Raw genomic sequence first — 26550 nt, 5'->3', positions numbered from 1 at the left:
GAGGGACAAACCGCACGAACAGGCCAGAGAGGCAAATATTAAATGTAACAGTGGTAGGTGTTATGATTGTATTATTACTGTGTAGTTATTGTCTGTAAATGTTTTCTAATTGTATCTCTTGTTTGAGCAGGTTCATTTATTTTGTGGCTCATATATTTACTGTTCTAAAGAGAAGAACAAATAGTGCTGCTCAATTCTAGCTTATGGCATTTAGTTGTTATTTTTAACACATTTTAAGATTTCTGTGTAATACGTCTGAGGAGTGAGGACAAAACTATTTTATTGTTGAGGAACAATGAATACTTAATTAAAAAATATATATATATTTTAGGCTTTGGGCTTTGGGCAGTTAACTTCCCCATTGACTTTCTGTTTATGGACTTTAATGCAGGGCCCCTCAGCAAGACAGGCACCAGTGCAGGAGCCTGGTGATCCCTTAAGACTCCTGAACATTTAATTAGGAATTTAATTAAATTACCAAAAATAACTACTGTAACACAATCAATTATTAAATTTATCAAAGAAATTATTATTAAATCAACGCACCAAATTACTATTCTGCTATTTAATACTTAATACTATAAGTTATTATGATTATGATTATCATTATCATCATCATCATAATTATTATTGTTGTTATTATTATTATTGTTGTTGTTATTATATTAAAGTATAAATGATCATGTAAAAGTCGTGCATTTAAAATATAAAAGGTTGTAAAGTATGAGCATCAATGTATATATAAAAAGTACCAATAGTAAAATGACTCATAATAAATGGTAGTTGTAGAATAAGAAGAATTCTGGCAAATAACAATTCGGTTTATTAATTTGCACCATACATTGTAATATAATAATGAAACAAGACACATCAGACTTCAAAATTAAAAAAATGCATGTCAATGAAGGTAAACACAAGGTGTTTTTATTTAAAACAGTGCCTATAATTGTAAATTAGCAGGTTACAAAAAAATTGAATTGCATCATAAATCATAACATTATTATTATGATATTATATATATCATTATAGTAGTAGTAGAATAAGAATAATTCTTTATTATTATGATTATGATTGACTCATTGACCTTGTGGAGGAGGTTCCTCCGGGCAGACAGTGGAGGAGGAGGAGGAGGAGTAGAGACGGACGGAGGGAGGAGGGTGGGGGGTTATTTCTGAGCTCAGGGCCGAGGATTAGAGAACAGTCCCAGCGCGATGACAGCATCCAGCACATAGCCAAGCCCCCTCCTCCTCCTCCTCCTCCCTCACACACACACACCATCACACATCAGCACCACCATCCGGGAGGACGCCGCGGACACATACGTGAGAGACAAACATCAACCTGGTCTGATCCGCGGGACACATCGTGTTTTTCGGGGAGGAGGGTGGGCAGCCCTCCCTGACTCCCGGTCCGCCCGTCTCCTCCTCACTCCACGAGGTGAGTCCTCTCGGTGTTTCCCGGTGTTATTGTCTGATGGAGGAGCTGCACCTTACATCCCCCCTCCGCGTAATCTTTAGCACAGCGAAATGACGCTGGGCTGATGCTGCTGGTGGTGGTGTCCACCGGGCTACACCCGTGTGCACGGAGGAAGGCGATGGAGAGATTTAAATCCGATTAAGATTATAAAGGACGCAACAAAAGACTGACCTTTTTCCCCCTGTCTCTTTGTTTAGCCCCGTGGTTTGGCTGGCATGGCCGCGGCCGCCGATCCAACTTGCTGCGCGACCAGTGTAATGGGAATATTGATTGTTTTAAACGCCTTTGTGACGCTTCTCTGAGCAGCGGACACGTCCGATGTGTGGCTGGTTACATCCATTTATGTCTGAATTGAGGTTATCAGGGGACATACACAGATATAAGAGGGGGTCACAGACTAAATCTGTGGTTGTTCTTGTGCCACATGTACATGCAGTGATAGCGCGCATCCATGCTGCTGAATGCGCAATGAAAGCACGGTCGCCGGCTACAGATTGGACAGGAACGGGCTAAATCCTGGTGGATCAGGGGGGTGGGATGCCGGGAATGTGGCTCGCAGAACACGCAACATTATGAATGGGCGTAGGCGATGTGACACTCATCTCTCCTCCTCGTACCCTTGCGGCCAGCGGCAGCCTCCTTCTTCCGTGCCGTGCCGTGCATGACAAGCGAGGCACAACTAGACCGGAACAATGCGTTTTGCTGTTCTGGGGCCTTCGTTTAACGCATGACATGATTTAATATGACCGCTGATCGCGATCCCTCGTTTAGACACGTGTGCGACTGCAGACGATCACTGTGCACACACACATCCCTGGGAGTGTTTTTAACTGCATCATAATGCTGCTGCGTGTGGTTTACAGCTGATCACACACACACACACACACACACACACACACACACACACACGTTTGTACTTCTATCCTCGTGAGGACACTCATTGGCCTAATACATGACCCAGCCCATTGAAAAGATGAGGACTGGTCAAGATGTCCTCACTTTCCAAAAATGTCCTCACTCTGTAGGGTCTGTGATTAAATGGTCCTCACAAAGGCATAAGTACAGGAAACGACACACATAAACTTGTATTTCTATTTAAGTGAGGACTTTCTTTGGAATAATCCATTCCCTGTCCCCTTACCCAAACCTACACCTAATTCTAACCCTAACTCTAAAACCAAGCCTTGGAACCCCAAACAGCTCTTTGAAAGTGGGTCAGAACGTGAGGACCGGAAAAAATGTCCTCACACTGTGTGGTCTAGGCTCCAAATGGTCTCACAGAGATACAAGTACACACACACACACACACACACACACACACACACACACACATTGTGCTTCCATGACTTCAGAGGACATTGCATTGACCTACATTGACCTACGTTTAAACCCCAACCTATACCCTTAACCTAAAATGTAATGATTTACACGATGGCGACTTGCTCTTTGTCTGCCTAAGGAAGACAAAACCCCATAATGTGACTGTGTTAATAGACTTAGGTCCCCTCAACATGAGTAATGCCTGGACTACACACACATACAGAATAACATCTAATGAATGAATGCTGTTTTAGCCCTGTGAAGTCTTCAGCTGTGGATGTGTTTTCCTTTTCACTCTCGGGTGCACAGAGTGTTTGTGTGTGCGCTGTGCCACTGCTTCAGGCATTGTGCTATGACTCAGGGATGTATGCCACAGTATGTGATGGCAGTTGCAGCTCCGAGGTCATTCTGCCGGAGGAGAGACACAACGGGCAGAACTTGCACATCAGGAAAGACTTGATGCCTGGCTGCATTAGCCTGGATCTGCTCTGCTGAATGCTGCTCTGTCCCAGATACTGCAGTCAGTCAGGCAGCTATCCTCTCCCTCTCCCTTCCTCCATGGTCTTATAGCTTCATGTCTCCAGGGCAGACCGCTGTTGCTGGGCTGGTGTTTGCAGCTCCAGTCCATTGCCTCGACCAATAGATCATTACATCCGTCCATAAATGAACCTGTTCAAGAATCGATTAATTTTGTCGCACTTAAGGGTTACCGCTGATTGTTCAATATTGCCCTTCCACACTAACGGAACTCAGGGGTCAGGGGTTGCATCAGTGTATGATAATGACAGTAAACGATTGAATGGATGGATTTATTAATGGGCACGTTGATGGATATGAGAACAGATTTGGGTTAGGCTGGGTATTTGTTTTCTCTGTCACACAGTACCAGTAGTGCTTCAGCGCAGGAAAAAGGAGGCATGACCTCATTGATATGACAGCTCTATGGTGATGGCACAGTTGACTGGCAGTGATGGTGTAATTTAGGTTGACACAAATAAAATAAAGAGAATGAAAAGCATTAGCCTTAAAAGAATCATAGGACTTAAGTACTGTAAGTCATCAGCCTCTTATAACTCGGTTTCCTCCTCTTCTATTCTTTGCTGTAATATGAAATATTAAAGTCTTGCTGTAGCTATATGTAAGTATTACTCCAGAGCCCGGGGGCCTTTTGTTGCTGCAGACTTTCTGGCTGCACTCATATTACTTTTACTTAAAGATAAGACCTCTATTGTGCAGTATTTGAAGGATCCCTGAGTTAAAGGAAATTGGCCCAGACAACAGCAGAAGAAGAAGAAGCGAGGGCAGACAGTTTTCCAGACTTTCAACATCCATCATCCACTGACATCCAAAAACCTTCCTCAGACATCAAGATCTCTCTCTCTCTCTGTGTCTGTTTCGCTGTGTGTCTCTCTCCAGAACCATCCGAACTATTGATAGAGATCTGTCACACAATGCAGCGCACTATTAATCTTTGAAAGACCCATTATTTAATAGCACGCAGGGGAACTCAAGCCTCGCCAGGTCGCTGATGAAAGGGGAAATTAAATGAGTGGCGCACAGTGAGCCCCGTCCACCTAATGCTAATGGAATGAGCTGACAGACTGAATTAAGAACGGGACATTTGATTGTGTCTGGAAGACATGCAGGTATGATGTCAATAATAACCAGGAACAGTTGCAATCGACAGACAGATGAGCCACCATGCACGCTGCTGTTTAACAGGTAACAGGGAGTTCTGGGTTCAGACCCTTGTTTGACCTGGTGGAGTTTGCATATTCATTTCTTGCCTGCGTGGGTTTCCTCCCACCGTTAATGAGGATGAATGATTATTTGTTTTTAATATGCCAGCACATGTCCAGCGTATACCCCACTCCCACCAGATGTCTGCCCTCCTGCCGCCCTCAAAAGATAAGCAGTACTGATGGACAGGGACAAAGCTCATAGCATAGCCACATAACAAATATAAAAAATGCCAAATATCCAGTTCCTAGATTTTCAAATGAGAATGTTTGCTGTTTTTTTGTTTTCTTTGACAGTAAAATGAAAATCTCTGGGTTTTTGGACTGTCAAACAAAACATGAGCATTTTCTTTGTCTTGTCATTTTCTGACATTTTATCTACCAAACAATCAACCAATAAGTGGAGCGGTGTATTCAAAGGGTTCTCACAAGGTCGTCTCTTTGTAAAGAACGGCTCAGTGTGTCCTTAAGAAAGGAAGCATTGAAGCATCTTTCCCTAAGAATTTAGGGAATTCAACCGTCTCTTATCATGTGGCTGCCGCTTCGATACAACTGGGTCATTTCACTCAGTCAGGAACCGTCCTATGAAAAATATCACTACATATCTATAAATCTATATTTTCAGCTGATGGGGACAATTACATCTCCAGGTATTTAGCCATAAATCAAAGTAGTAGACAAAGGGGAGTTTTGATCTGTTGATGTTAGATGAGTGATTCCATTTTATCTGATGATGTCTGTACCAGACTTCATGGCAATCCACCCAACAGAGAAACTTCACTAAAAAAAGACCCATTTCAAACTGATAGTGATGAAATGTGAGGAATCATGAAAGTTATTATGATTTGTCTACTGCTATTCACGGGTAACTGTAAAATTAACAAATGAATAGAAATGATTGACACTTTTCATGTCTTAAAAGCAGGCCGTGGTGGCATTGAATCGATTTCCTACAATCATGATTAATTGTTCTAGAAGCTGCTTTTGACCAAGAAGATAAAGATAAATATTTTTCATGGGGTGATCTTGATTTAAAGAATGAAATTAGAGTATGGTCAAGAAAATTCCGTACAACTATTTCAGAGAATGGATCTTTTGCTTGCTTTTATGTAAATAGTTTGGAGAACATTTCTGTGTACACGGTGTGTGTATCTGATTTCAATATGCAATATGGTGATAAAGAAGCCTTGCTCTCTGAGTGACCTTCTAGCTATCTTCCAAAACATGTTTTCTTCAAAGATGTGTTTTGTTTAATAACTTTTATTTATAGTCAATTTATATTCCATCTACTCCAGTAGCCAGTCAGATTCACCTTGAGCCTCAGCGTACCCTCACGTTCGGCCTGTATCGTTGATAACAAGGCCAAAACACTTGATGACGCTATGGTGCACAACTGAAGTTATGTCCCTAACATCCGCTGGTGGCCACTAACACCTGCTAACATCTACTGGTAGTTGGTAACCTAAATTGTGCAGAGGACCTTCAAACATACAAGGAATATTCAACATCTTTACCTATATTGTAAACTATGAAATCGGAAGCAATCCAGATGCTTCTCATAAACGTAGATCCCTCTCGCCTCAGGTCGTCCAGATATTCACACACACTCAGTTCTGTGCCAAGTGTGCTGCTGTCAGACTGAACCATCACTGACGTCTGTGTCCAACTTTGCTGGCAGAGACTCAGAGCCAAAATGAATTGTCGAGTTGCTGACCCTTCCCCTGGTGCTGCTAACTCATGTGGCGCAGCTGTATCCGGTGTGCCTGTGTGTGTGTGTGTGTGTGTGTGTGTGTGTGTGTGTGTGTGTGTGTGTGTGTGTGTGTGTGTGTGTGTGTGTGTGTGTGTGTGTGTGTGTGTGTGTGTGTGTGTGTGTGTGTGGAAGAGGGGGTGTCCGTGCTGTCAGTCAACAAGGCTTATGCAGGAGTCTGGTTACCAATTGTGCAACACCCCACTTACAAATCATATTAAAGCATATGGGTTGTAAATATGTGTGTGTGTGTCTGTCCCTTGTGTGCTCGAGTGTTTGTAACTGCAATAATGGATTGTCTTAAGTGCTGAGTCCAGTCTCATTTAGACACAGATCAGATCGGATTGTCATATCCATCAGCTTGGATTATGATATTTAACAGGATATAAGCTGAATGCAGCTTCTCCGGGGCCCTGTCCAGGTTTGTCTGACCTCCAGTGGCCCCCCCGTCTGGCTTGAGCAGCTTTCATTCGGCTGTTTTCATGTCCAGCTGGCTGAACAGCAATTGCCACTTCAGTGCCACTTCTCCAACTCCGAGGAGAGAGTTTGCGGAGTACGTCTATGAACTGCATGTGTACTCATACCAGGCGACAGGATTGAATAACTGGCTGTGTTGTCTGAGACAGAGAGACATTGTGCATGTGGGAAAATGAGCAGAGGTGGGTGGGGTGGCGTGGGGTTGGTTTGTCTCAGAGACACTGAAACACAAGGCTCACAAGGCTTGAGACATGCCTTCATTATTACCAAACAGCACTTCATACAAATATGCTCCTTGTGCAGCGATGATTTGAGGGGGGGGTGGGAAGGTGAAGGGGGTGAAAATGGAGGGAGGATGAGTGAAAGGCTGGACAGACGACGAGGGTCGCTGATGAGCTGCGTGTGCGGTGCGGATTGGGGACTTAAGGACACGGCAGTGGACGACAGGATTCGCGATTACCATTGATTCAGAACCAGATTAGGAGCAGACTCATCACCCGCCCGGACACCCACAGGCTTTGCAGTCTTGGATTTGACACTGGGATCCGATTGGAGACTGCCGTCGCATCATTAGAAAGAGGGAACAGTCTCAAAGCAAAGCAGGGGGAGAAATGGTTTGCTTTTGATTTATTTACTAAATGACCGTTCATACATCACTGTCTGCTGCCTGACTTTTCTTTGTTTGCTGCATTAATCAGTTTTCCTTTCACTCCTCCTGCTGAACGCACTCTTTTACCTCTCACTGTAGACACTTTTGTTCTTTCTTTTCTTCCCCTGCAGCTTCACTCCCTCATTTCTGTGCCGCTGCCCTTTTCACCCTCTTTAAAATTCTCCCCCTTTCCTCGCCCCCCTCCAATATCCTGTCCTTTCTCCCCTTTCTTTGCCTCGACCAATTCTCTTTTTCTGTGTCTCTTCCCCTTTTTCCCAGCCCCTCTCCCTACCTCTGCAAACCCCCCCCATACGTCTTTCCTGTGTGTCTTTTCTCTCTCCTCTCCACTCTTCTTGTTGAAAGTGTTGGCAAAGTGGCAGAAGGAGGCGGTGGAGGCTGAGCTAGCTGCATTAGCCCCATGCATTATTCATGTGCCCTGCAGTCTGTGTGTGGGTCTAGGCCTTCATGCTGGCTTTTCACTGGGACGCACGGGCCTCAAGAGAGAGCTCTGTGCGTGGAACACAGGGCCTGACGGACGAGCTGCACAGATGGAACTATCAATTCCCCCGATTTCTGCTCCCTCTCGATGAAAGCCTCTGGGAGTGAGCGTTTACTTCACAGATCAACATTCAAGTGCAAAATGAGGCGGTTTCCTTCGACAAGATCGAGAATGTTTATTCAATGTCTCCCCTAACTCAACAGCCAGGCCTTTCACAACAAAGCCTTTCCCCCTAGTGTGTTTTTCTTCTCCCCAAAACCAGAGGCCGGCTTAGGTTTCAGCCATATCTGCCCCGACGTTCACATGAGAGACTCGTCCTGTTTTATTATTGGCTAAGAACTACATCTGCCTGGCATCGCTTTCTCCCTCCGCCACATCAGGATTCACGTTAACTGAACTGGGCGGTATGAAATTTTAATTTAGTACAACCAGACGGAGATGGAGTGCCTCGTCTCCACATTGCCATGTGCTTTCGAGGCTGCGGAGGAGTGGAGAGAGGGAGGGAGAGAGAGGGAGAGAGAGAGAGAGAGAGAGAGAGAGAGAGAGAGAGAGAGAGAGAGAGAGAGAGAGAGAGGGAGAGAGAGAGCCTTGGGGACCAGAGGAGGGGCCTCTTGGAAAACCACAACCACATAGCTGCTTTGGACTCACATCTGCTTTGCTTGATATGCTTTCGTGTTCACTCTGAAACTATCAATAACTGGAATATAGCTCCACCGCTTATAAATAGGTTAAAAATCCCAAAGCAGATTCGCCCTAGTCAGACTCGATATCTGGTCCTCTGCCACCTCTCTGCTCTGCTCTGCTGTAATTATGAAGCCGTCGTGTTGGGATGTGCATCTTGTTTATGGGGCTTGACAGCTTTTTGACGTTTCTCTGCTCGGCACAGGTGGCCGCACCAGATTGGGATTGGCCCTGATGATCGCAAAGACCCCTCCTCCACCCCTTTTCAGCCAATCGTGGAGGGGTCGCAGAGCTGATGTCTCAGAGGGCGAGAGGGTATTTGTGTTCTGGAGTCCTGAAGAGACAAGCCACATCACGGTGAGTCACCCTCTCGAGTTAAAATGCCAGACGTTTTGCTGCTGTCTTATAAATGCGAGGGCAGGATTTGAGCCTCTGATTTGAGGGCTGGTTTTGATTTCCTGTGCACGGAATGAATGTCTAAATGTCTTCCTTCCTTTCCCAGAAGATTAATGTGCAAAAGCTCATTTTCAGGTATAATATTCAGAGGTTGCACCCTCTATGCCAATACACACTCAGCATGTTCTCCCTTACACCTGCTTTATTTAAGCTATGAAGATGGGCTGTCACTGCTGAGCGAGGATAGTAAACCCCTGCTTTAGGAAGTGCGTGTGTGAAAAGAAAGGGCCGGCTGCTGCTGCTGCCCAGAGAAACTGTCATTGGAGACGACTCCCTGACTCGGCAAGGACAGAGAGAGGGAGGGAGAAAGTGAAAGAGAGGTAGAAGGACTGCAAAAAATGTCACCTTACTCTGCATCGATTGCAGCACACACATGCAACGAAAACACACACGAGCACAAGTCTCCAAACAACACGATGTCAAGCCTGAGAAGTGTATTAGCGGTCCGTGAAGCTGAACGATGAGTCAGTTTCTGTTTTCTCTGTGATTGAACGGCGTGTGGATGTGTCAATAATCCCAATCGGTTCCTCAGTGTGCGGCTGTCAGCTACCTAGCATCACTCATCCCTCCTCATCCTCATCAATCTTCCTCAATCTGGATCAAAGTGACACCCTGACCAGCGTAGGCCCGTGCAGCACAACGGCCGCTAATCCTCTTAAAGGACAGACCCACACACTGTATACTGTACTACTATGGAACCAGGCCAGTCATCCCTATAGGCCAACAATCTTCTTCCACAGAGACGAGCTGAACTCCTGCTGTTTTCGCTGCTGATTGTTTCTTAAAAAACAAGACAAATTGATTTAGTTTTCTGTCTCATGAATTCAACTTAACTCACAGCGATATTGCCTAACATCCTGTATTGATTGCAATGCAGCGTGTATTGTTTCCACATAAATCAAAGCTGAAAGTACAGTACGGTAATTGCACTGTAATGACTTTATCTCCTGTTTTATTGGACAAAAGGATGTTTTAAGTGTCCCAGTTAACTGTGGCAGATTGCCAGAAAACGGTTTTGCTTAATTTAAGATCTCGACTCAAGTCTTGGCTTGCAGAAGTTTCCTCCATATTTCAGGAAGCCAATCAGACTGTAGCTGTCAGCGTGCTGGCTGCCGAGGCCAAGGTATGGATCAGTAGGTTTCAGGAGCACATCCGTCATCGTTACCTGTATTGATCGGGTCTGAGTCGCTACTTTTCCCATTTCTACCCAAGTTTTCCACCTCGTTTTCTCTGCCTCGTGGGGTCAAAACGTCCGATACAGCAGTGCAACAACAGCACATTAAGTATATCTCAAGACAACAGCAAAATAGTATCTGCTGGAAATAAAGATTTAATTCACCCCAATATGGCTCACAAATCATTCGAACCTTGAAATCTTTATCTTTGATTCTTTGTTAGCTCCACCAATGAGATTATGTTTCGGTGTGTTCGTTAGCAGCATCACACAAAACAGATTAGCAGGAAACTTGCTGGAAGGATGTGGTGTGGGTCCGGGAAGCACCCATTAATTTTTGGTTCGTCTCTGGATCCAGGATCTTATAACTCTCTTATAACTGTTTTTGACATTTTTACAGATTTCCCAGGGAATAATTCATTGGTTTTGATTTGAAAGATTAGGCATATTTATGGAACTGATACCTATAAATAAGTTGCTTTTACATTTAACAAGAAACATGACCATAGATAGTAGAGCACCTTATAGTCTCTGCAAGTTCTAATGTAGTTTCGTGATTGGCTGGGAGAGAAAAAGTTGAGGGAGGGAAAGTCTTGAGAAAATCTTGAGATGTGGTCGAGGTTCAGTGCTGACCCGCCTGGACCTTCCCTCATTAAGTCCCCACCACTCCCCAGTTTAAAGGGCAGGCTAAGCAGAAAAGGCACAGCTGCAGAGTTGCACACAGATTGCAGCATTGTTATATTGAACTGTTCTGCTCAGTTATCATGGTGCAGTTGTTTGTTGGGAAATCAGGTCATTCAGGCAAAGATGTGAGTCATGACATGCTGATTAAACGTCACCGCTCGCTCGCGCTCTCACAGCCTTTCTTGTTCTCCGTTCACATATCTGCTTATTCTCTGTATTCAAGGAAGGCGACATGCTCTGCATTTAAAAAACGGAGCAGATGAAATGCAAATGTAGCTGGAGCACAATTCTGGCACTGACTATAGAGCCCATTAAGAGAGAGCTAAACATCTCTTTGAACTGTTTTTAACCAGTTTTCCCTTCAAGTCCTATCCGTCTCTTTTTCTCTCTGCTTTTTGCTTCTTTGTGAATCTGTCTCACATTCTTCTGTCTGTCTGTTTAGATAAATGGAGGAGAAGGAGCGATGTAGGAGCAGGTCTCCGGCTCGGAGGGCCAGTCGGGTGCAGCAGGTGGTGGGAACAATAATACGACGCACCCGGGAGTCGCTAAGCAGGTACAGAATGGACACTATGACGCCTGGCACCCTGATGTAAGAGAGCCTATGTCCTCTGAGGGAGAAAATAGATTTGATTTTGATGGGAAAAACAACTGAGGGTGCAGTAGAAAGTGATGGCAGCACACAACCAGTTGCAGCAATAGCAGAAGAGGCCAAACCCCCTGCGTCAAGAACTTATTGTAGAAAAAAACAAAACAATCAAGTTTGGGATAGAGAGTGGAGCAAGAGGGTGTAGCAAACTGCATCATCCACTCCTCGGCCTGCTGCCCAGATCCTGTTGTGGGGGAAGAGTGTGGGTTTTTGTGATATAAATCATTTAGAGCAAAAGATGTATTTGGCCAGCTTGGTCTTTTTAGCTGAGAAAAAGTGAAATGTCATTTTAAAAACAAATGGCTGTAAAAGAAAAAAGGGTTCATATCTTTAAAAATCTACAGAAAATGTTACAAAAAGTGGAAAAAAATCTACAGTTTTAAGTTGATGTCTCCTTGCTATAAACACACACTGTATTTCCTCCCCACACCCACACATTCAGACACATAACACATAGTTGAGTACATATTCAAACCTGACTGTCACTCTCACCCAACAGTGAACCACAAATATGCTTTCAAGAGTGTGTCGTTCACTCGCTGTCAGCTAAGCTGTTTCTCATTCTCAACAGCGGAGGTGGTGCAGAGCCAGTAAGCTCCCTGTTAGTCATTCTCGGGTAAAGAAAAAACAGAAAACAATACAGATGCTGTACATTCCCAGAGTTCATTTGAGCTGATGATTTATATTTGTGTGAATGTAACCTTTTCTCTGGCTCCTGAACTGTGAGGAATAGATCAGTACAGGCTATTTCGTCTGCTAATTAATGTCAGCAGCCAAGCTTATATAAACCATGACCTACATCATATTTACCATGAAATGTAGCATATTCATGGTTCTCAGAGGATGAATCCTAATAAATTTGGTAATTGAATGCCTCAACAACAATTGAATGGATTAAAAGAACATTTGGTTGAGACATTCAAGTTAAAACCTTTTTGTAACATCAGCTCAAAATGTTAATGTGTGGAGTACTTTGATTTCTTTTTTTTAAACGTTTTTTTTATTTTATAAAAATTGTAACCTTTTATTTACAAAATCTTGTATACAGCAATGACACGACAAATAAACAGGATAAAGTAAAACACAAACAAAACAAACAGACATAGTGCCAGATCAAATACATTATCTGTGTGAAATTATTTCATACAATATAATAATATAATATAAAATAAAATATATTGTAAGCTTTTTACAGTACTATTCCCAGCCTGATAAAGAAGTGACTTGATCTGTGAAAGAACGTGATGAGTGTTGACAGTGAACATGTTCACAGCAACAACGTTTCTCGCCTTTAATCCGCCTGCATTTATTTGTTGATGACTACAGTTTTGTAGTCTCCACGTTGGTGACCTTTCACCCTGTTTGACTCTTTTCTCAGAGAGCGGTTGCTAGGTGATGGGAGGTCGCAGCGCTCCAACAGTCTGTCCAATCAGAACTTCCTGGCCAAGCTGACGCTGCAGATCACCAGGGACCCGGTCCTGGACAGCAGCACTGGACATGGCTTCACCCTCACCACAAATGCACCCCTGCTGGTCAGGGACATCGCCGCAGGTACGTGACATGTGAGGTGGCATCCGTGTGCGTGCGTGTGTGTGTGTGTGTGTGTGTGTGTGCGGGCGTGTGAGAGGTGTTTGTCCATGTGGATGACTGCACTTTGTTCCCTGCTTCCTCTCCGAATGGCCACCTGCTTTATGCAACAGTGCATCGCCTACAGCAAGACAGATTTACACTCTCTCTCTCTCTCATTCTCTCTCCCACACGGACACACACAAAGACACACACGCACACGCACACACATGCATTCACTAATACATCGACTCTCTCCTGGCACTCAAACTGCAAGGCACAGTGCCAGAGAACAGAGCTACATGCTCATCCTTCCTTGATTCAATCACTTTTCATTTAGACAGCTTTGATAGTGGGGATCGAGAGAAAGCGACAAAGAGAGAGAATGGGGGAGAGAGAGAGAGAGAGAGAGAGAGAGAGAGAGAGAGAGAGAGAGAGAGAGAGAGGTGCTGATCCATTACTTTTACTTCTACCCTTTAAATTAAGCTGATAAAGGACCAGCTCTGTGATTGCTATATGATGCCAAAGAGAAAATGAAGGGGTAAGAGAGGAGGAGAACATTTTATAGTGATGCAAGCAGTGAGACTCAGTGGGGAATATGCAATGTGCAAATGTGAGAGTGTGAAAGTGTGCAGAGGGGAGGGAGGGAGGGAGGCTGGTTGACATCTTTGGGTGAAAGAAGACAGAGTGAGGTCCTGGTGGTGAGGAGGTGAAGATGAGACAGAAAGCTTGACAGGAGGAGGAGAGGGGCAAGAATGTAAATGTGTGAAACTGTATCAAGCATGCGTGTTTGTGTGCGTGCGTGTGTGTGTGTGTGTGTGTGTGTGTGTGTGTGTGTGTGTGCGTGTGTGCGTGTGTGTGTGTGTGTGTGAGTGTGAGCTAGCAGGGCAGTGTGGCAATGCCGTCAGTGGGTCAAAAATCAGGGACAGACGGGGCTTTGCCAGGCACTGGGTGTGTGAAAATATGTGGGCATGGCGTACTGTGAATGTTTACGCATACATACACTTGTGTGTGTGTGTGTGTGTATGTATATGTGTGTTAGAATAAGCTGAAAGTGTTGCGCCTCAGTCGTGCTCTCTCGCCCGAAGACAAATGAATATAAATAGCCAGGGAAAGCAGAGCGGAGCAGAGCTGAGCTGGATGAGACCCAGAATAACTGTAACCCCTCACATCCTGGAGAGCTCAGCTGAACATTGTTGAGTCAGCCATGTTGAACAACCATGTGTGTGTTTTTGTGTGTGTGTGTGTGTGTGTGTGTGTGTGTGTGGGGGGGGTCTCTGTCATAGGCTACCTTTGGGGACCATGTATTAAATGGAAGTCTGTGTAATGTCGCCAAAAGTGACCTGTGACAGTATGTGTGTGTTCATTTGTAGCATTCGTCTCCCTTTTATCTGGACTTTGTGTTAGCCTACACGTGCAGCTGGGTTTTGGTTTTATTCAAGCACTCACTGTTTTCATTGTGTATGCGTGTGTGTGTGTGTGTGTTTGTTTGTGTGTGTGTGTAGGGAGTCCTGCAGATGGGATACTGTTCCCTGGGGACCAGGTACTGCAGATTAATGATACAGTGCTGGAGGATCTGAGCACAGAGCAGGTGGAAGACATCTTAAGGTGAGAACAACTGGAGAGATAATTATCTGTGTGTCTGACTGTCTGTATGTCTGTTTGTCTGTGTCTGACTGTGTGCTCTTGTACAGCTATCTTTGTGAGGACCACAACCTACGGAGTGAGGACATTTTGGCCGGTCCTCACTTTGTGACCCCCCCCTTTAATGGACTGTTTGGGGACTTGGTTTTAGGGTGAGGGTTAGAATTAGGTTTAAGTTAGGTTAAGGGTAAGGGTTAGGGTTAGGCATTTAGTTTGGATGGTTAGGGTTTGGGTAAGGGGCTAGGGAATGCATTCTGCCAATGAGTGTCCTCAGTAAGATAGCTGTACAAACGTGTGTGTGTTTGCAAACGTGTTTGAGAATGGCTTAGGATCTTATGGTCAAAAGATCAGAGAGAAAGTGGTTACTTGACAGCTGGATAGAAGGATATTGAGTTCTCTTGTGTGTATGTGTGTGCGCGTACATGTGTATCATATGTGTTTGATTTCACATGTTTCTGCGTACGGTTGTGTGTTTGTGTGTTTTTTCTGCATAGGGACTTGGAGGATTGTATCACTGTGACTATCCTGCGGTACATGACGGTGAGTACAAAGAAGACATTGATGACATCCCCTCATACAAACACACACACACACACACACACACACACACACACACACACACACACACACACACACACACACACACACACACACACGCAGTCGTTACACCAATCCTCATTTAAACATAAGCTCTGTGTGTTTCCAAGCATGTGACTATAAGTCTTCTGACGTGTCGACCCTTGATGAAGGGTTGTTTGTGTCTTAAAGTTCTGTTGACCTGTAGAATTAATTGTGTCACTACACTGCTTTGAATTCAACACATGTGTGTGTGTATGTGCGTGTGTGCATTTCTGACCCTTCGGTCCAGCCCTCACATAATGGCACCGGTATATGTCTGTGGTTTGCAGAATCCCAAGTCATCCATCATGTCAGCAGAGAAGAGAGCTCGTCTGAGGAGTAATCCAGTTAAAGTGCGCTTTGCGGAGGAGGTGGTGGTCAACGGGCACACTCAGGTGGGGAAACCTCATTTGACACAGAGTGATGGCTGTCACGTACCACAAACGATCGATCCTCATTTCTACATCTTATACACCTTTGATTCATCTTTATTTGGTCTTATGTTCTAAGCTGTCAAACCTCGCTAAAATCTCTCACTTCTCCTCACCAGGGAAACTCTCTTCTCTTCCTGCCCAATGTCCTGAAAGTCTATTTAGAGAACGGACAGACCAAGGCCTTCAAGTTTGATAATACCACCACTGTCAAAGTGAGTACTGAAGAGAATCTCAATGCTCCATGGCAGTTACGCCAACAGTATTTGGAGTATTGTGATGTGTGACTGAGGCCCTGTTCAGATCTGGTATTAACATCTGTCCTGAGAGTTGTGATCACAAGTGGTCAGCATTAAGATCTCACTCCCCCGCTCTATATGCAAATAACCAGGTATGTCTTTTCTGTTCCCAAAGAACAGATGATGTTGTTTTTACCCAGTCTGAGTTTACAGATGTGTTTGTGTGCAACATAAAAATAAGTTTGATTCATTGTGAAAGTGTAGCAGGTCAACGGACGTCAGCTGAGTAGGTGGCCAAGGACGCATTTACCTTCAAAAAGCGAAAAATCTTGTGGTCACGTGTCCAAGACCACCTCCCAATGAGTTAACTGTGACCGGATCTCAGAACACTGAGGACACATTTGGATGCATTCAGACCTGAAATTAGAGCTGACAACATGTGATCACATCATTCAGGACGAAATTTCAATACCAGGTCTGATCGGGTCCCTCTTATGCGAGGTCAAGATTTCAACCTGTATCATGCTACAGCAGCTACGCCTGATAAAGAATAAATCAATCTTGAATGGACGATGGATAATTGGATGGTAAAAAGAGGTACAAGATGTCCCCACCACATTCTCAGGCGGTTAGGGTTAGGACATTTGTGTCTCCAACAAAGACCTAATATGGATACACGAGAAGCCCCCTCAGTTTTCTCATTAACATCACGACACCAGACATGAGTGGATCTTGTTGGTGCATTTCGTAAAATAATGCACACCAGAAGTTACGGTCGGAATTCCCCAAGGGTGACAGAGTGTGTGTCGACTGTAGCTTCAATGAAGAATAATAGAAAAAATATATTAGATTTAAATTGAAATTTAATATAATAAGATAGCAAACCTCATAAGATAGTTCATCAAGAGTCTGTTTGGGTGACTGTCTTTATAAGCACATTGTTATTGTGACAGCCGGTTTAGTATTTGTATTTCCATTTATGTTCCCAGCCAAAGGGAAAGTGAGAGGGGGGGGGGGATCAGACTTGACCATCTGTCACCAGCAGACCGGGGTGAAACATGTTTGTCTAAGGGGGTCTGAACTGTTGCTTTTCCACCATTCCAGGACATTGTTCTGACCCTGAAGGATAAACTGTCCATCCGGGCCATCGAGTACTTCGCCCTGGTGCTAGAGCAACAGTACAGCATCACCAAACTGCTGCTGCTGCACGAAGACGAGCTCATACAGAAGGTGAAGGAAACAGCGAACGCACATAGACCAACACACAAACATATAGCTTAAAGTGGGTGTGATTTACTTCACCTTTTTGTCACTTTCAAGAATACCGGTTACAGTCAACCTAAATCCAAGAGGGTACAGCTCATATGATTTGTTGCCTTTACTGTTTGTAATTATCCTCACACCTCTGTGTTTTGTCTTCACCAGGTGGTGCAGAAAAAAGACTCCCATGATTACCGATGTTTGTTCAGGGTGTGTTTCATCCCCAAAGACCCCATGGACATGCTGCAGGACGACTCCTCTACCTTTGAGTACCTCTTTTTACAGGTCAGAGAAGTTATAGTTCTCTTATCTTATATATTACAGGGCTGCTGTATCTCGGTCTGTCTGAGAAACATCTCAGCTATTTCACAATCAAAACTAGAATCTCACACAGCAGAGCACATACCCCCACCAAGGCCCAACCGTCCCCTCATGAAACCACATTTATATTCAATAGATCCGGATTTCACCGGTGTAAACATTTTATGAATTAACAAAGAACTCTGTCTTCTCCTGCATGCGGATTCTTTCGGTGACACAACACAGCTTTGACACTATATTTATATACGACAACCCTGCATGAAAAGCCTCTGAGCCAGAGGTTCTCTCTGTATATTGTTCGTGCACAGTAAAGCACTGGCAGCACCACTTATGTCAAGTTGATTTATTATTGTAGCGTGCTATTGTGCTTGCTGTGTTTGTTTTTGCTGCATAAATCGCAGCTTAGGTGTCCCAGAGTTGGTTTACTTACAAATATAAGGTGCATGATTGGTATATTACATCACTCAATCTAAAAGTCTGGTGCTTTTAAATTGTTTATTGGTAAGTTATTGTAATGTATATTTGCATTTCCAATGGGAATATGCGTCACTCTGGGACTGCGTCTCTTTCAGAGTGTCGGGGACGTGTTGCGGGAGCGTTTTGCAGTAGAGATGAAGTGTAACACTGCACTCCGCCTGGCAGCGCTGCACATGCACGAGAGACTGGATAGCTGTGGACAGACCAGGACCTCTATCAAGAGTATCACGTGAGTCATATGTTGTTTTTGTCCCTGTCAGTTTAGGGTCAGTGTTTCCTCCTGCTCGACCGTTGCAATCACTGTCATTTGTATCAGATTGCTAAATGACTGATGAATTAAGGTGATGGGAAATGGTTTGTAGGATGGTTTAATCTCCATTATGTATCAGTTTGATTCCTGTGTGTGTGTGTGTGTGTGGTTGTGTGGTGACAGGAAGGAGTTTGGCCTGGACAGCTTCATCTCTCCCACGCTGCTGAGCAACATGAGGGAGAAGGACCTGAGGAAAGCCATCAGCTACCACCTCAAAAAGATCCAGTCCCTGCTAGAGCCACGGCACAAGGTACAAAACACACTGACGGACGAGTGGGAGGAAGCACTGAGAGGCGTAAAGAGATAGATAGTGAGAGTTTAGCAGAGGCGTTAGGCTACTTTTTAGTCGACTCTTAGAGCGACTGCTAATCTCCTTGCAGTTTTAAGTGGTATAGCAGCTTGGGAAAGCGATAGATGGTGGTTGGGACAGAGGGAAATTAAAAAAGTTCGTTGTAGCATAGCTCTGGGGATTGGGTATCAGAATTCTGGGGGAAAGGAGCATATTTCTCTTGGAGCGCATTGTTTTGTTCAGTGACTCAACCATAATATTGCCCCTGGTTTTCTCTCACTGCCCTTCTTCCTCTTCTTCTACATCCACTGTGGCGTTGTAGGTAATATCTGGTACTCAGGCTCGAGTGGCCTACCTCACTCAGCTGGGAGAGCTGATTTCATACGGAGGGCGATCATACTCAGCTACAATGATGGTAAGGTTTGTGGCCCAGAGGGTCTTTTTATTATCAAAAAAAGTACTCTCACAGAATTTCACTGTATTATTTTACAGGTTTTTTTACACTTAGTGTGAATGCAATAAAAATAAAGTACTTTTATTATAAATATTGACAATATAATAAAAGTTGTAATCTGTAAATTAATATAATGGGAAAATTATAGATTTGTTTGAAGGAATATTCAATTGCTTAATGGCCTTGAATGTTACATTACATCGAATTATATGTAAAAAATACAAATAATACACATCCTATTGCTTTGTATGTATCTATATTTGAATTTGTATCTGTATTTAGAAAGAATAAATCTCTGTAGAGTAACCCAATTTTTTTTTCTGTAATTTGCTGGTAAGTGCCAGACTTTTTACAGTTTTTACATGTATTGTTTACAGTGTATAGTCCATACCCACTCAACCAACTTAAGATAAGATAAGATACAATATGATAAAATAAAATGTATTGATCCCAAACTGGGGAAATTAACTTGTAAGACCTTGTGAAAGTATAAAAATAAAATAAGCAACAAAATATAAAATAAAAAATAAAGTTTAATAAAAACAGTGAATATGTACATAATATACACAATATAACTTGGACCTTCTTGTCACCTCATTTTATTTGCACTCCCTCCTCTCTATTTCTTTCTTTTCTGCTGTACCCCCTCTCACTCTCAGCTACAAGACAGGGAGGTGTTGGTCAGCCTGCTGGTCGGAGCCAAGTACGGGATGAGTCAGATCATCAACCACAAGCTCAACGTGATCTCCACGCTGGTCGAGTTCAGCAGCATCAGCCGAGTTGAGTTGCTCTCGGAGTCGGACAAAGTCAGCCTGCTGCGCATCTCTCTGCACGACATGAAGGTAAGGAAGAAGCGGCGAACATGTATGGTCACCGAAACGCCAGGGTCCATTATTCATTAATGTGCAGGCACTTACACACTGACACAGATGTGAAAAAAGGATATTCACTCAACACATTACATTTGTGCGAAAGCTCATGCTAGAGTAAATATAGGTCAGGCATTTCTCCTTCAACACACAAATGATAAGAAGCCTAAGGGAGTGTGTGCTAGCTATATAATACACTTGTCTCAAAGGTGACTCTCTCTCCCTCTCTCTCCCACTCCTTCATCTTTTCTCCCTTTACCCTTTGACTTTAACCGCTGCCGCCTTACCTTATCTTGTGCAATGCCCTCCCCCTCACAGCCATTTGCCTTACTGATGGACTCTCTGGCAGCCAAAGACTTAGGGTGTCTGCTGGGAGGCTACTGCAAACTCCTGGTGGATCCCAGTGTCAATGTCTTCCGTCTGGGGCGCCCAAAAGTGAGGGTGCACCGTATTCCTGCTGAAGAAGGTGTGTGTGGGATGTTCGCCGTAGTAGAGGGCGTGTGCTATGAATCCCTATCAAGTGAGCAAAAAATGTTTCACTTAAAATAATCACTTAATGGCTTTGGCCTTTTGATAGACATTTTTACCAGCCAGTACGGGTACGGATAGAAAAGAAAGTCATACCATCAAAATTTGAACATTATTATATTCCGCTAATGTGCTAACATATTGTGTTGCGTGTTTGTCTGGTGTTATTAGGTTATGTGTCTCGCTGCTGTAGTGACTCGGACGACTCGACAGATGACGACGACCCGATGGATTCACAGAATTACAAACGTCCAGACCCTGCAAGTCAGGACTGGGAAGAAAGGAGGAGAGAGGAGGAAGAAAAGAGGAGAGAAGAAGAAAGGAAAGAGAGAGAGGAGTACAAAGGCAAACAGGAAGTGAAGATAATAGTGACAACAGAAGGTAAAGAAAATGAGGGTGAAGAGGAAGGAGGAGCAACGGGAAATGCACTGCGTAAATTTGGTATTATGGATGAGGAAATGAACCTGGAGACCCCCTGGTATCACACTGACCCAAGGGTCACTAGCAGTTTCTCCAGCTTGTCCAGCAGCTCCTTGAGTGCCGCACTAGAGGAGAGCAGCACCGCAGCTAAAGCCCCATCTCGCACAGATGCACTTCGTGGACAACGCACAGTAGAGGACCTACCCGGCTTGGACGTTCACCACCCCTTCCTCCTAGAGCCAAAACGCCAACAGGGCCCTCTGCGACCCACCAACCTCAATTATCGGGGCAATGACAACTCTTGCCTTTGCTTCGCTGATCTCTCCAAGGCCGATTTCCTGCCAAGCCCGCCTGAGGCTACCAGCGACGATGACGATGATGATGATGAGGAGGACGAAGAGCAGGGAGTGGAGGAACTCAGACGCATCTCCAAGATTCCTAGCTCGAGAGATTTGAGAATGATTGACAGTACACCCTTTGAAAGATCCCCAATTAGAAGAAAGAAAAAGACACCGCCGAAAGTCCCACTAAGGACAAGTTCAATTCCCGGGCACAAAGCAGGACACGCTGAGCAGCGTCTCTCCAAGGACGAAGATAGTCTATTCCTGACACCTTCACCAAACCCTAAACCAGCTCTTTTGGTCAAAGACACTGTCTCAGAGTCTGAGGATGAGTTTTTTGATGCACAGGAGAGATTTACTCCCCCAGTTCCTGATCTATCAGGTTTGTTCACAGCATGTTTATTTTATTTAAAAAGGGACAATGCAGTGTTTGTTATGACTTGAAAGTAAGATGGTTTGTCTGTGTCACATTTGAGAGAAGCTGGCATGTTTTTTTAGTGTGAGGGCAACATGTGACGATCCTGAGACATCAGTGTGATTAAAAGAGTTATTTCTGTGCTTCATTTCATTTGTCTCCGTATTTTACAGATGCTGAACTGGCCGACCGGCAAAATGCTAATCGGTTGAGTGGAACCTGGAATGGTGTTCCAACTGCCCCAGGGAAAGAGCTTTCCTCCCCCCTTACGAATAAAGCCCAATCCTCTAAAATAAAGAAGGAAGTGGAGGCACTTAAACGGCCCACAAATCAGCTTACCAACCAACATCCCAGTCCACCAAAGTCATCACAGAAACCCGAAGTTAAAGTCAAACCACCTTTGGCACCTAAGCCCCAGCTGCCTCCCAAACCTCAGATCATTCCTCCCAAGTCCCCCCAGCATGGGAGATCATATGCCCACTGCAACGGGGATGCCTCTGGACGTCTGTCCTCTGAACTCCTGGAAATGGAGCCAGACACCATGGAGTTCAAGTCTGTCACATCTGGGGCGGGCGGACTGCCTCTGTCATCACCTTTGATCACAGCAGTGAGGTGCAGCAAGCAACCTCCAGCGATCACGACACCACACACTGAGGAAAAGACAAAGAGGCAAGAAAACAGCTTAAAACAGAATAACGATTTGACACATGAAAATGGCGCTCATGTCATCTACAAAAACAGAGCAAACATTCCTGATAAAAAGGAAACGCCAAAAGTTGAGAGTCAAACCAATGGGAATTCCCTATCCTCAAAGAAACCACTAGACTTACCCCCTATCCTTCTCTCTAATTCAGGCTCAAAGCTAGCTATCCCCCCTCCAGTGCCCCCAAAACCCACGTCTCCCACTAATCTCCACCCTTTGTCACTACCTGCTAGCTCTCCTGTCTCCCCAACTGATCCAAGCAAAGGGATCTTCAAGGATAGCATAACTACGCCAAATGGAATCCTTCCCTGGAGCAGCCGCAACGGCACCATCCAGTCAGGACCGCGGAGGGTCTCTCTGAGCCATGAGAGCCTTTCACCCAAAAACACAGATGCACAAGTCACCCTTACCACATCCCTCACCTCAACTAACTCTAATGATGTTCGGGGCCTAGAAAGCAGAGAACATGGAAGATCTGGATCAGGATCGGACCTGAGGACCAGCTCCTCCAGCCTGGGGGGCAGGCTGCCAGCCTCTGCCCTGAGAGGGAGAATCCAGTCTCTGCCTTGGTACATGACCCGTTCACAGGAGATTTTGGGAACTTTGGACTATCCCTCCACTAGCTCCATCAATGGAGACACATCTGGATTTGGCTCTGGTTTGTCTGTCGCCAGTGGTTTATCAGATTTAAACAAAACCCCTGTCAAGCAAAAAGAGACTGTGGCCTTGAAATCAGGAGGGAAAGGGACAGTTTTAGAGGACGGAGCTGAGGTTGTCATTGCCACCATCAAAGAGGCCCAGGATGTGACGTCACATATGAAAAGGACCAATGGGACAAATGGCTCACACCCTAATCTCACTATTAAAGAGAATATTACGCACAGCGGCAGTGTCTCATCAGAGCAGCCTCAGTCACGGTCCCACTCAGCAGTAGGATTGGGAGGTGTGTCCAGCATGCAAATTGGCGGAGACTCACCCACCTCCTCGCTCGCAGACAGCACTCCACCAGAGCAGCACCGGGAGGCTTGTGGCTGCCGCACCGTTTACGCCAACTGTTTCAGTGGAGACACAGAGGATGGCGTTAGTTTTGATGAGGAACTTACCGTTTACGAATTCTCCCGCCGCACGCGGCCCAAACCTGCCCAGCCAGGACCTGTCCCTTCTCCTCCAACACCTTCTCCAAAACCTAATATTTTGTCTCTGCTGAAAGACAACCCACGCCCACTCTCTACTTTCTCCACTGCCTCGTCTGAACTCAGTCCCTTAGTGTCACGACCAGCTTCCCCCACAACCTCTTTTGGTGGTCCTCTTCGATCGCTCACCAACAGGAATTACGGCGGGCTGAAGGGGGGGTTTGCCTCCCTACATCAAGATATAGAACAACTTCTGCTGGTGCTAGAGAGCGGAGCCCTTGAGCAACCACAACAAACATTATATCAAGACTCAAAGCAGGATATAAAAGTAGGGCCTGACCTAAATCATAATGGGACTGAAGACAGCGCTACCACAGCAGCAGTCTCAAACTGTACCGGGGCAAGCTCTGTCACCATGACGGAGGCTGAAAGGACTCTTCTCCAGGCAGAAGCTCGGCGACTGGCATCCGGGTGTCAGCGGGCCACGCGTGTCGGCTGGGCTCCTGATGAAGCCTTACGTTCGTTATCCAACAGCTTCAGTGCTCTGGTTCAGTTGTCTTTGGCCTGCCTGCGAACAAAACCCTGCTCTGGCTGTGACATTTGCCATAATGCGAGTCTGGTCCACGGCGATGAAGACGATGACAGTCAGGAGGCCATGGCAAAGCTAAAGGAGATTGTGGGTCTCTACAAGGAGTTTGTTGGGGCTGTTGAGACGGCAGGGACTGGTGCTGGGGGTAAGAGGGTAGGCCTCAGCGGGGCAGGACTGGGTCAGGGGGAGAGTGACGGGGTGAGGCTGCTGGCCAAACGCTGCACCGTGCTCATCTCCTCCGTATTCGCACTCACACAGCTCTTCAGGACACACACACTAGACTCTTCGGAGACGCCTGGCCACGTACCTCTCAACTTTTGACCTGTGAACTTTTACCCACTAATAACCAACTGACTGGAGGCGAGACGAGACAGCACAGAGTGAACTGGTGTGTAACCCTGTGTTCTTGTACAGTAAGTGCCATGCACACGCCACAGCACACGGACATACCCATTTTACACACAACCACATGGAAACACACACACACACACACACACAAACAAAAGAGGATACGTCATTGCTTGGACTCTTGTTGGACGCATATGGACTATGCAGTTGTACATATGAATTTTATAATTATATTATAATTATCTTATTTTATGATACAATATGTGTATGTAAGGATTGATTACCCATGTATGTATTTATGTATTTATTTTTACAATATTTGCACCATGATCTGTGGCGTGCAAAAAAAAAACTATGGATGTCACTGGAATTTTTATTTTTCCTTCTCTTTGAGACAGTGTTATGTTACCTTTTGCTGCTTTAAAGATTTCTCCACTCCACAAGGTGTAATCTGTAAATTGTCAGTTTTCAAGTTTATTACTAACAGTACGTTTTACTGACAAAAAGCCTAAAATATACTTTATCGCTCTTGCGAAATACAGAAATGGACCGATTTGTTTTGTATGCGCAGGGATCGCACCTTTTTAAAGGATTTAGTTTTTCAATATTACAGTCGCATATAAATTGGATACAAAACTATACCATTACAAAGCAGGGAGAGCACTTTTGACTGTTACAGATTGCACCTTTTTATGAGACACGTACCCTTGTGCAAAGTGTTTTTTCTACCCCCTTTTGCCCCGACTCTCCTGACTGACTCTTGAGTGAATGCTTCTTGGAAATACCCAGACGTATGCAGTATTATAACAGTAATCTAGTTCTCATCCAAAGGACACTACATATATATTTTCTGGGAATGTGCTGATTGGGCCCAGGGGACCTCTGTTCTTTAGTTTAGTTTTTGACTTGGCACAAGTGTGACTGTTAAACTCTGTCCAGATGTAGCAAAGATCCAAAGTCTTACAACACTGAGCCACAACTGTTCCCCACTACACGTTCCTCTTTGGGTTCACCACCTTATGAATAACACACTGACAGATGGACTGACTGCTGTGTGCTGGGGTCAGAACTTCACATATACATTTATACTGTATCTCTGTGTCCTGTTCTGTTTCTACCTTAGTTTATGGCTATGCAAACATAAAACCCTCACCCCCACCATATACTGTATATTCATTTCTTTATGTGCTAACATGAAAGACAACATTAGCCACATTATGTTTGTATGGATATAATGGGTGCTTTCTTTGTTGGGAATGTTGGCTTTTTGTCTTGTTTCAGGAGAACTTACTGCATTATGGATCGCAACCATTCTGCAAAGTTGCATGGCATTACCGTTTGTCAATATTAGGACTCCTGTCTATACTGATGTCTGTGAATTGTCTGTAAAAAAAAAGGATTCTTTTGCTCGATGAGTTTGCTGATGTGCAGTGTTCACTAATCAGCTCGTCCGTATCACGATGCCAGATCATTTGATGAGCCATCCGATCTGAGGGACTTACCCGAGCCACCTACGACACCGGGAAGGTAATTAAGCCAAATCAGCCAGCAGTGGTTTCTACAAGTGTGATTATGGGATTAGCTGAAATTAAGACTGCTTACATTTTCAGAGGCAGCTGGTGATGAGTTAGGTAGCATATTTAATCTTCCAAAAACATGTGCGAGGGAAATTATGTCTCGGTGGCTCTGACTGAAAAAATAAGAGGAGCTTCCAGTTGCCATGGAGGTATCGACCAGTAGCAGTGTCCATCGTCGCACTAATATCAAGACATACTGTGTGTCTCAGGAGCATCTCTAGCAGTTCATCCAACAGGCCCCGACAGTGAACAGTGCCTGTGTCACCTGTGTGTTTTGTTGCCGTATGCTACAACGGTGTCAACAGCATTTCATATTCAAAGAGGACATTGTGTTTCTACACGTTTTTCGTACCCACGTTCAATGAAGTCGATGTACCAAGAATTGTATTGTCCGGAAATAAACTACACACTGACCTTATTAATGTTGTTGCTCCAAGTGTTTGGGTTTTGTCATCTTGTATTGTGTCACT

The 26550-nt window shown here is 44.7% G+C and overlaps 1 protein-coding gene across 2 annotated transcripts; it reads left to right on the top strand.

Annotated features, from left to right (window-relative positions):
* Positions 1–1154: 1154 nt before the first annotated feature.
* frmpd1b (FERM and PDZ domain containing 1b) lies at positions 1155–26498 on the top strand. Of its 2 annotated transcripts, none has more exons than XM_035160787.2 (17): positions 1155–1437; positions 8794–8945; positions 11345–11455; positions 12927–13099; positions 14620–14722; positions 15253–15298; positions 15667–15771; positions 15927–16022; positions 17151–17276; positions 17472–17591; positions 18200–18333; positions 18538–18664; positions 19026–19118; positions 19817–19999; positions 20345–20546; positions 20726–21697; positions 21904–26498. In XM_035160787.2, exons 3-17 carry the CDS (start codon positions 11349–11351, stop codon positions 24474–24476), a joined length of 5160 nt encoding a protein of 1719 aa, XP_035016678.1. In that variant the 5' UTR covers positions 1155–1437; positions 8794–8945; positions 11345–11348; the 3' UTR covers positions 24477–26498. The 2 variants fall into 2 exon arrangements, with proteins under 2 accessions (XP_035016678.1, XP_035016680.1); XM_035160789.2 differs by having other exon boundaries at positions 1156–1437; positions 20345–20492.
* The last annotated feature ends 52 nt before the right edge of the window (positions 26499–26550 follow it).

This window comes from Hippoglossus stenolepis, chromosome 7 (genome assembly GCF_022539355.2).
Source record: "Hippoglossus stenolepis isolate QCI-W04-F060 chromosome 7, HSTE1.2, whole genome shotgun sequence".
NCBI classification, from domain to species: domain Eukaryota; kingdom Metazoa; phylum Chordata; class Actinopteri; order Pleuronectiformes; family Pleuronectidae; genus Hippoglossus; species Hippoglossus stenolepis.
The sequence above is the reverse complement of the archived record's forward strand: the minus strand, read 5'-3'. Positions and strand labels throughout refer to the sequence as shown.